The sequence below is a fragment of the Aplosporella prunicola genome (genome assembly GCF_010093885.1).
Source record: "Aplosporella prunicola CBS 121167 unplaced genomic scaffold K452scaffold_89, whole genome shotgun sequence".
Lineage (NCBI taxonomy): Eukaryota > Fungi > Ascomycota > Dothideomycetes > Botryosphaeriales > Aplosporellaceae > Aplosporella > Aplosporella prunicola.
In genome coordinates this window covers 14360-23869 of record NW_022983617.1, presented here as the reverse complement: position 1 = coordinate 23869, position 9510 = coordinate 14360, and the positions used below count along the sequence as shown (strand labels likewise).

At 51.0% G+C, this 9510-nt stretch overlaps 3 protein-coding genes across 3 annotated transcripts; 1 reads left to right on the top strand and 2 right to left on the bottom strand.

Moving 5' to 3' along the window:
- Positions 1–442: 442 nt before the first annotated feature.
- On the top strand, positions 443–1320 carry K452DRAFT_303398 (uncharacterized protein; the record flags this gene model as incomplete). Its single annotated transcript, XM_033542714.1, has 3 exons — positions 443–485; positions 546–1077; positions 1143–1320. 3 exons carry the CDS (start codon positions 443–445, stop codon positions 1318–1320), a joined length of 753 nt encoding a protein of 250 aa, XP_033391364.1.
- A 1131-nt stretch (positions 1321–2451) lies between these two features.
- On the bottom strand, positions 2452–4618 carry K452DRAFT_281229 (uncharacterized protein; the record flags this gene model as incomplete). Its single annotated transcript, XM_033539485.1, has 2 exons — positions 2452–3740; positions 3812–4618. 2 exons carry the CDS (start codon positions 4616–4618, stop codon positions 2637–2639), a joined length of 1911 nt encoding a protein of 636 aa, XP_033391363.1. The 3' UTR covers positions 2452–2636.
- A 3253-nt stretch (positions 4619–7871) lies between these two features.
- Positions 7872–8907, bottom strand: K452DRAFT_293063 (uncharacterized protein). The gene has a single exon (XM_033541495.1). It carries the CDS (start codon positions 8835–8837, stop codon positions 7899–7901), a length of 939 nt encoding a protein of 312 aa, XP_033391362.1. The 5' UTR covers positions 8838–8907; the 3' UTR covers positions 7872–7898.
- Between the last annotated feature and the right edge of the window lie 603 nt (positions 8908–9510).

Here is a 9510-nt window from a genome sequence, read left to right as displayed (position 1 = left end):
TATGGTATATCTCGACAAGATAGGTCGCGGCGGCCAGCTTGGTGGGGTTAGGGAATTTGGCGAGTAGGCTAAAGTACAGACGATATACGACGACGCCTACGGTGTATAGCAACAAAATAATGGCGGCCACGGCGGGAGTTGAGTTTAACCGTCTCCCGTCCGGCGTCAGCAAAAACAACGACTGGATTTCTGAGGTGCGCCACCAACAAACCATGGATGCGTTGGCGGCCCCGGGTCAGCTTCTGCTTATTTTTCCTTTGGAACAACGGGTCAATCGGGCGGCGAAGCATGGATGATCACCAATCCTTTGAATGGCCAACCGCTGCTTCATGGATATAAAGTTCGTCGCTTACAACAAGGCAACTGCATGTCCCAGAGAAAAGCTCCCTCCAAATTCCAATCTCTCAAATCACTCGTCGTCTCCCACTTCAGAAACCGAATAATGGCTTCACAGACTGTCGTCCTCATCACTGGTGCTGGCAGAGGTATGCTACTGCGTAATCTGGATTTGACTGATCACTGTTGCTGACACGAGCGGGTTGTAGGCATTGGCAAGGCCCTCGCCACGAGCTATCTCGGCCGTGACAACACCATCGTCGTGGCAGCCATTCGCAAGGCTGCCTCAGCCGAAGCTTTAAGCAGCATTCCAAAGGGAAACAACAGCAAGCTCATCGTTGTCCACATTGACAGCAGCGAGGAGAAGTCGGCGACCGCCGCCGTCCACGAGCTTGTTTCCAAGCACAGCATCGACCATCTCGACATTGTCATTGCCAACGCTGGCATCATAGAAGATTACTCGCCCGTTGCCAATCTGCCCCTCAACGTGCTCAAGCATCATGTCGAGGTTAACTCGTACGGCCCGCTTCTCCTGTTCCAGGCCACTCTGCCGCTTCTCGAGAAGGCCAGCAGCCCCGCCAAATTCATAGCTATAGGCTCGCCATCGGGCTCCATCAGCACTATAGAAACGCGTCCTTTCCCTGTGGCAGCATACGGCATCTCCAAGGCCGCCGTGCACTACATCGTCCGCAAAATCCACGTCGAGCACCACGAGATTATCGCCTTTGTCGTCGATCCTGGGTAATTTCTCACTCTTCTTGGTCTGGCCTATTCGTGTTTTCAACTTGCTGACGCTGGCCCCATAGATTCGTGCAGACCGAATCGGGCAATTCCGCCGCAGTCGCCTTCGGCTTGAAGGAAGCTCCGACAACCATTGCCGACTCGACCAAGTTTCTGATTTCTACTATTGAAGGTGCCACTAAAGAGAAGACATCTGGCCACTTCCCTTCCATGCTATTACAAGGTGGCGACTTCGCTTGGTAGGCGCTGGATCAGGCGACTGGCCGCTTTTGCTCCGCCGACGTTGGGGACTTGTCTGCAGAGAGATAACCCGGAGAAATGTTATGTTACACGAGATTTCTTGCCCTGCGTGACGTATTCGACTCTTTGTTTTTTGTCGAGGTACTGCAAACGGCGTCTACAAGCTATGGACATCTTGTCTCCCTTTGCTGTGCCGCACTGAGCAGTTGTTTTTTGATGGAACGATAGTTGGTCACCCTGAAGCCGTTGCTTTACTGATGTGTGTGGATAGAAACACGAGGACACATGGTTACTGTAATCGATGGCTGGATTGAGGATTCATCGGTCGCGTCAGTCGCGTCTCACTCGCTCCTGGCTGCTCAGTCTTATCATGGACAAATCTCCGCAAGTCTATATGTCAAGAGCTTTAGTAGATGCTCAGTTTGGCTTGCTGGCAACAGCGGTATGTATGAAGAAGCAATAGTTTTGGTACACGAAAGGCCTAGGTTCTAGAATCCTCTAGCAACGGCAACAACGCCAACGAAAACGGGACCAAATAAACCCAAATAGAAACAAGACAAGCACAAATCAAATGCGGCAGGGATCTGAATGAAGCGTCAGGGGCGTCTGTGGTCGACTCGCTCATTTGGTATGAACTTTGCGCAGGCGGAGCTGCTCATTACGCTGGCGACGCTGTCAGGGTGCGGCATCGTCCAGCCTATTCACCGTCGGTCCGAACATTTAGACAGAACGCTAAGGAAGCGTCTGAACCGTCTTCGTCCACACGCGCTAAGAACGGCCTCGGTCCTAACGGAGCTTGGTTCAAATGGACGCCGGTCTAGCCACCGCCACATAGAGTTAACTAAATAGGTTTAGAGCTAGGGTGTCGGCGTGTTGGTATATAATCTTATATCTCTAATACTATATAAATCTTTACAACACCCTACTAAATCTTATAATATCGGTCCGACTGAATGAGACGGCTTACTTCCCCGTCTAATTGAACGAGTAGACGGTAGAGACGGCGGGCGGTTCGTCCCGCCCACCGTCCGGGCCGGACTAGGCGGTAGAGCATCCTAGACGCTGTTTCGGCGCGTCGAGTTAGATATATTCGAGACGGAAAGTGATCTATAAATTATCTATCTCAAAGTAGTTCGCCCCACCTAACATGCCGATACAGCTGCAAACTGTAAACGTAAACGCTTAGACTAGAAAGTAAAGCAGGCAACGCAAGCGTGAAATAAATCATAATACTTCAAGTCTTCTTAATGCTCTCTTTAACAGGAACCTTGACCTTATTGTTCCCACTATACGTGCACCACGACGGCAAAATACCCTATTTAAACTACTCTACACAATCTCCCATTCTCAGTCGGCAACCCATCTTCCGTCTCAACAGTCCAGCCCTCGCTTCCCACTGCTGTAACAGCCCAAAACACTTCCTTAGGATCGTACTTTCTCTTCACCTCCAACAATCTATCATATTTGGCCCCGTAAAAGGCCTGTTGGAAGTTTGGCTCCCTTCTATCACTCTCCGCCAGGTATGTGCCACCTCCCGGTGTGATGTCGCGCCAGCGTTGCATGTCATTGAGAGTCAAATCCTCATGCGCCGTTAAGATCTCAGCGGCTGTGGCATTCGGTGACCAACGGACAGACTGTTGGGCGAACATGAGACAGTCTCGCCAAGCGGGATTGACCGCGTTGTCCGGTATGCCCGAGCGTGGTGTAGGCGACATGTTGAAACCCACGACGACGTGATTCTTCTTCTCAATCGAAGTGCGGAGTTCAGCAAATGTCGCATTCAGCTGCGAGGCGGAGGCAAAGTTGGCGCGTGGAAAGATGCGCGAGGCTGTCGTGACATTCGTTTTCTCGACAACCTCAAGAGGAAAATTGGCGAGCCAGCTTTCGTAAAAGGTCTCGTGGTACGTTATATTGAGCTCGGGTTTGATGTCGAGTGCCTCAAGATCTGCGATCCAGGGCGACAGCAGCGGCATGGCTTGATCCCGTGTCATGTTTGGCGCAAGCCAGGGCATCATGGTAAAAGTGAAGCGACCCGGAGCTGGCGTGCTAGGTTGAATCAACCAATATGAGTAGATCCCTTTATCTGCGTGGGACTCGAAGTAGTCGAGATACTTGCGAAGGCCCGCGAAGAATCGATCCGTACCTCCCGCGTCCGGGTCGCTCGTGAAAATAAATCTTACACCCGTGACATGCATCTCCGGATGTGCTTTCACAGTCGCCGACGTCACCACGCCGAACGTGCTGCCACCGCCGCCACTTAGGGCCCAGAAGAGGTCAGAATGTGAGGTTGGCGATGCAGTGACGAAGCGTCCATCTGGTGTAACCACTTCGAGGGCTAGGATCTGATCTGCGCCTGTACCATATAGAGAACTGAGCGGTGAGTGTCCACTGCCAAGGATGTAGCCGCCCATCATTCCGACCGTCTACGAATTTTGTCAGTTTTGCCATTTGATTGACGACAAATATTCAAAGTGAAGAGCGTTTAGGCACTCACCTTTCCCTCGCCGCCAACCACTACGACATTTCTCTCACTCGCGGCTTGATACATTTCGTAGCCTTGTACACCAGACCCTGCCTTGATTGCCGGTCCTTTGTATGTTCCGTCATCGTATTCCTCCAAAAACATGATATCTTTTAAATGATGCGTCCAAATACTCAACGCTTCCTTTCCTCCGCTCTTCCCGGAGAAGTCATGTCCTGTATTCTTCACAACCAACCTGACTCCCGTGTTCCGAGCAAAGTTCACCGCAGCTTGAATCTGTCGCGTCGTGGTGGCATTAACCACATACAAAGGATACCCGCCAAGCCTGCAGTTTTTGCTGTCAAAGACATCTGGTGGTTGGCAAGTCAAGCCTTGCGTGACCGGGGAGAGCATCTCTACGGGGTCTGAGAGGTGGATGAAAGAGTTGGTCCAGTTGGCTGTAAGGTCTGCACATATTTCCGCGTTATATTCTGCACCTGGATAGCAGGGCGCGGCTTGCGGAGCGGTGACTTTTATGAGAGCGTCGGAAGTGAGAGTGTTGAGAGCGGCCCAGGCGTCGGGGCTAGGCCACGATTGGTCTGTGGGGTACACTTTGCAGCGACCTTCATTGTGCGGAACTTGAGAGCTGGAATTGTTGTCGAAGGCAAAGAGTGAACGGTGAATAGTAGGGAGAGTTTGGATATCAGTGTCGTGGAGTTGGGTTTTTTCGAAGGAAAAGAGGGGAGGTGCGGCCGCTGTGGGGAGAGAGAACGCCAGAACTGCCAGTATGAGGAGCTGGAAGAAGGGCACGGCTCTTTTATGTATTTCGAGGCAGTACATGTGGCCGAAATGCGCAAGGTCCGTCAGAATGAATGCGAGTTTGAACGGTCAGATCACAGAAAAATGTTGTGTAGAATCAAGAGGTAAGTGAAGAGAAAAATTTCCCGACGACCACACATGTAGCCTGCATATATTGTTTCCAAGGTAAGCTTTAGCGAGGCCGCTGACATGCATATAGAGTCGGTATCTGCCAATCCTACCCAAACCCGCATGCATCTCGTAATTACCCCGCATCGGAGCAGGCTCAATCCAGAAACATTTTGGGGGCCAAAACCTCGGACGCGTCCGCTTCTGCCTATTATTCGTCTATCATTCTGCCCATGGAGGTTTTATCTTGAAAGCGCCTACTCGTGTACGGTCCACCCTTCCCCAACACCTCACAGATTGCTGGACCGTTACCCGGAGAGGTTCCTACGACATCTAATAATCTGGTCGGCGAGACCTTCCTCGTATAAGATGAAAAGTACCCCGTGTTACCCCTGCTACTACAGTTTCCGGCAAAAGTTTACTGGTTAACTAAAGCTTGCGGGCCTCTCTACAGCCCCGAAAATTGTATAAGTTCGCACGGGGAAAAGACGTTGTGAAGCCGAATACTTTGTAATTTACTGTTTAGACTTTGGATTCGACTCCTCGTCGCGTATCCGGACTACCTGTTAAACTTTTTCCGGCAACAGTATCTAGTAATACCCCGTTTAAGCTATTCGGCGAAGGGAATAACGTCGGCGCCGATAGCCTTAGCTAAAGACAGGCACCATCTCGCTCCAGGGTTACCGTACCGTGTTGTCGATGTAATAAACAGGAAAGGGCGTATAATCGAGTAGTAGATTACCTAGTATAACCGCTACGTTATTGCCCGGCGTCTAGGATAGTATAGCGTGTTTAACCGTCCCGTCGGCGCTAGACGGTAGGCGGGACGAACCGCCTACCGTCCCTACCGTCTATTTATTTAATTAGACGACGAAGTAAGCCGTCTCGTTTAATTAAACCGATATCGCGAGATTTAGTATAGTATTATAAAGATTCGTATAGTATCGAAGATATAAGATTATATACCGACCTACTAATACCCTAGCTCTAAGCCTAATTAGGTAATATATATAGCGGTCGCCTCTAACTACCGTCTACTACCGTCCTCCTAAACTAAGCTCTATCGGGACGAGACTGTTCTTAGCGCGACGCTACGGAGATAGTCGTTACCGTCTATTAGCGTACCGTCTATTTATTTAGACCGACGGTAATAAGGCTAGACGATTCCGCACGCTAGGATAGTATACCGTCGAAGATTCTAATATCCGGTAGTTATTAAGCCTTAGCCTAGGCGCACGAAGCTAGCGGCGAAGTTCCGAGGATAACGGTGTAGCGTCTTATCGAGCACACGCTTAATAAGTTACAAACCTACTTGATATTACCGTAAAGTTGGCGAGTACCGCTTCCGGCTATTGTTATCCTCTCCTCTAGGACTGGCAAGTTGCCTTTGTGTATAGGATGTTGGCCTACTAACGTAATAGATGAGACGAACTAGAAGCCGATTAGTGACTCTAAGTGGCCGCGGCTGCGCTGGCAAAGTCTAAAAAGTTGCGTATAACTTTGAATTGACTTTCGAATCCTTTGAGAGGCCGCTTTCCGCTTACCGGCTACGAGTTGTGGACTATATGCATTACAGTGGCAACGAGATTGTCGTATTACTCCTTTTCCAGGCCCAGTATTGGCTTCGTTGTGCCTGTCTCTATAACCTTTATCCTCGCTAGGCCTTCCTGTCAATACCACGCGATTCTAATTTCTAAAGCCTAAGGCTAATGCGTCTGGGAATCCGTCTTGCCTTTTTAATTCAGGCAGACGACCGACTTAACTTGGGCCAAGCGTGAGAGATAGGCTACAAGGTGCGATCTGAGACTACTAGTAGCGGGAGCTACTAGTACGAAGAGGTTTTCTGGATCAACATTGTGGCTCGGTGCGGATAGGAGGGGAGAAGTCTCGCGAGTATTTTTCGACGTAGGCGTCAACCACGACATGGCCTGGCGGGCTGACGAGTTCTCTCCGTCGTTGAGGGCGACAATGACACCCTGTATCGCCGTCTCCGGGTGGCTACCATTCGTTCAGTTTACGTGGCTGAAGCCGACCGTGTAGAGATCTTTCTCCTATCGTGACTGGTTTGCGAATGCATGACGGCGGCCATTCTCGAAAAGACTTTAGGTATCCAGTAGGCCAAATATCATTCAACCCAATACAACGTTCTCGTTAATCGTCATTTCCAGCATCATTACGAAGCCATCGCGCCGTAGTGTCTTCCGCATGTTGCTCAGAGACCCAGTTAAACTTTGAGTAGCGTGTACGGCATTGCTGGCCAGCACCATGTGTTGATTGTTGAGAAGGTCGTCTGCTGGAGTTTTCTCGATGTCGACTATCCGAAACTTTATAAAGTAGCTTTTGCTGAAGTTATTTCTGGCAGCAGCTACAAATAAGGGGGAGAGGTCGCTGAAAGTGTACTCCTACTGTGAAGCCTAAGTTTTCCAAGAGAGGAACAATCCATTTGGTAGTTCCACCGGTTCCGGCACCTCCAAGATTTTGAGTGGACTATTGTCTTCTGGCAGTTTCGAAACAAGCCGCTTTACAAAGTCTTGTGTTTAGCTGTAAGACAACTTGTTTAGCGGGAATTCGCGTGAAGACCTGAGGCCAGTCATCTTCCTTCTTCTGTCCCAAAGGGCAAAGACCATCTTGATGCCGTCAGACTTGCCGTCAAGACGTCGGCAAGGCTCGATTCAGCGAAATGTGTTAGATTATGGGGGTATGAATGTTCAGGAGATTCACGCAATAGAGACTGTATTCTGCAATATCTCGGTGCTGGGAGTAGTTGACACCGGGACTTTGGTCCGTACGATTTGTCCACCGTTTCTCTTAATAAGCAGGGCTTCTTTTTCGAGCATCTTGTAAAGATAATCAACTAGCCGGTCGAGAGATTGAATGTGGCTGATAGGCAGTAGCTTGTGGCTTGGCTGCGATGTGGCAAGATCACGCCCCTACTAATTGAAGGCTTCCAGAGTGAGCGCGACACAGCTTGTTCTGCATTGGCAAAATCGTCTCAAAGTAGTGGCCACATTTATGCTCCTCAATGAAGTGGTCTGCAAGCGCCTTGCTCTCAAAAAACGCCTCGAGGACTGTCGAAGAGACAAGGTAAAGGCATGGTTAGAAGATATACCGTTCTCTCTATTGAGCACTGGAGCGGTTTTCACATATGTCATTAGAAAGGAGCTATGCATGGTATTGGTAATGCCTGCTGTATCTAACCAAAAGAAGCCTTCACATCGTCCTTGTGCGCGTCGAGGAACTCGGAAAACGTCTGCAACGGAATACCGTATTTGAAACGGAGGGCGGCCACGTCGACGCCTGAACTACGCTCGTTGAAGAAGAGCTGGGAGCTGATTATTGGGTTCGTCTTGGCTAGCTCCTCGGCCTTGTCCGGCGCAATATACTGCGTCTGGATCTGCCTACCCGTGGCCCTCGACAGCGCCGCGGCGATCTCCTCGTTCGTTAGGTTCTCGACACCTAAATCGATCTCTTGGCCGTTATAGACTTCGGGCTGGGTGAGGGCGGCGGCGGCAAACTTGGCAATATCGTCCGGGCTGATAAGCATAGTAGGCGTAGTAGGAGTCGAGGCGGCGCGAAGGACGCCTTGCGAAAACAGTTCGGGGAATATCATGCCGCCTAAGGAGCCGACGTAGTTGGTCATGAAGTGGGCTGGGCGCAGGATGATGCGGTGCCTGATGGACGAGGAGCGGACGGCTTGCTCAACGCGGGCCTTGTTGAGCCAGTAGGCGCGCGTTCCCTCGTTCGCAAGATGGTGCCAGCGGGGGTTTTTCTCATGCTGGCCGGTCAGGAGGACGCTGGAGTAGACAACCGTGTGCACCGAGCCGGAAGCAACGGCCGCATCGACAAGGTTTTTGCCATGCCGGGCTTCGGCGTCGAGGTCATTGAAAAGCGGCGAGACGTTGATGAAGACGGCGTCGACGCCACGCAGCGCGAGTGAGAGTGCGGTAGGGTCGTCAAAATGGCCAACAGCGAGTTCAACGCCGGACTCGCGCAGCTCGGCAGCGGCGGGCTTGGTGTCGTCGCGCACCAAAGCACGCACGGCAACATGGCCGAGCTTGAGTAGCTCGCGGATGGTGCCTCGGCCTTGGGTGCCAGTCGCGCCTGTGACCAAGATGGTGGTGGTAGTGGACATGGTGTTGTTTGTTTTGGCGTTGTACTGATAGAACTAAGGAAGACAGCTGCTCTTATACTTCTTGTGTTCTAATTATCAGCCAGCCCTACACACAGTTCGCAAAGCTGTGTTCAGTGTTCGGAACTTCGGAATAGATCACTCCGTCCAGCCGCTTCGTCTAGGTAGTAGTGCAATCCACAGATTCACCTATTCACCACACCAAAGGCTATGTTGTACGTGCTAGAGTATCCGCACGTCGGCACGGATTCGCAGACGGCCGGGAGATTAGGCTGCCCGCTTCCATCCGCGTTCGGCATGGATTCACAGACCGCCAGAAGATTGTTGCACCGATTAGGCGTTGCATACAATTAGTCGTCTAAACACGTGTTTTAGACGTCTATTCGCACCGAATAGGCGCGCATAAGTGTTGCGTGCATATTCCACTGTTTTAGTCGTCTATTTCGGTGTTGTGGGCCGAAGTGGGGTGATATCTCGCCTCAGGACTGACTCAACCCCCTGAAGCGATCCTTGTCCCCATCATATAAATGTATCAACACCGACCCGCGCCTGCAGCGGTGCGTAGGCCCGCCTGTTTATGAGGCCTGGTTCAACTGTGAAAAAGCAAAAGACTGAACACGCGTTCATGCATCGTAGGAGGCCATTTTTCGCCCATAAAACGGGCTTGAGAATGCAC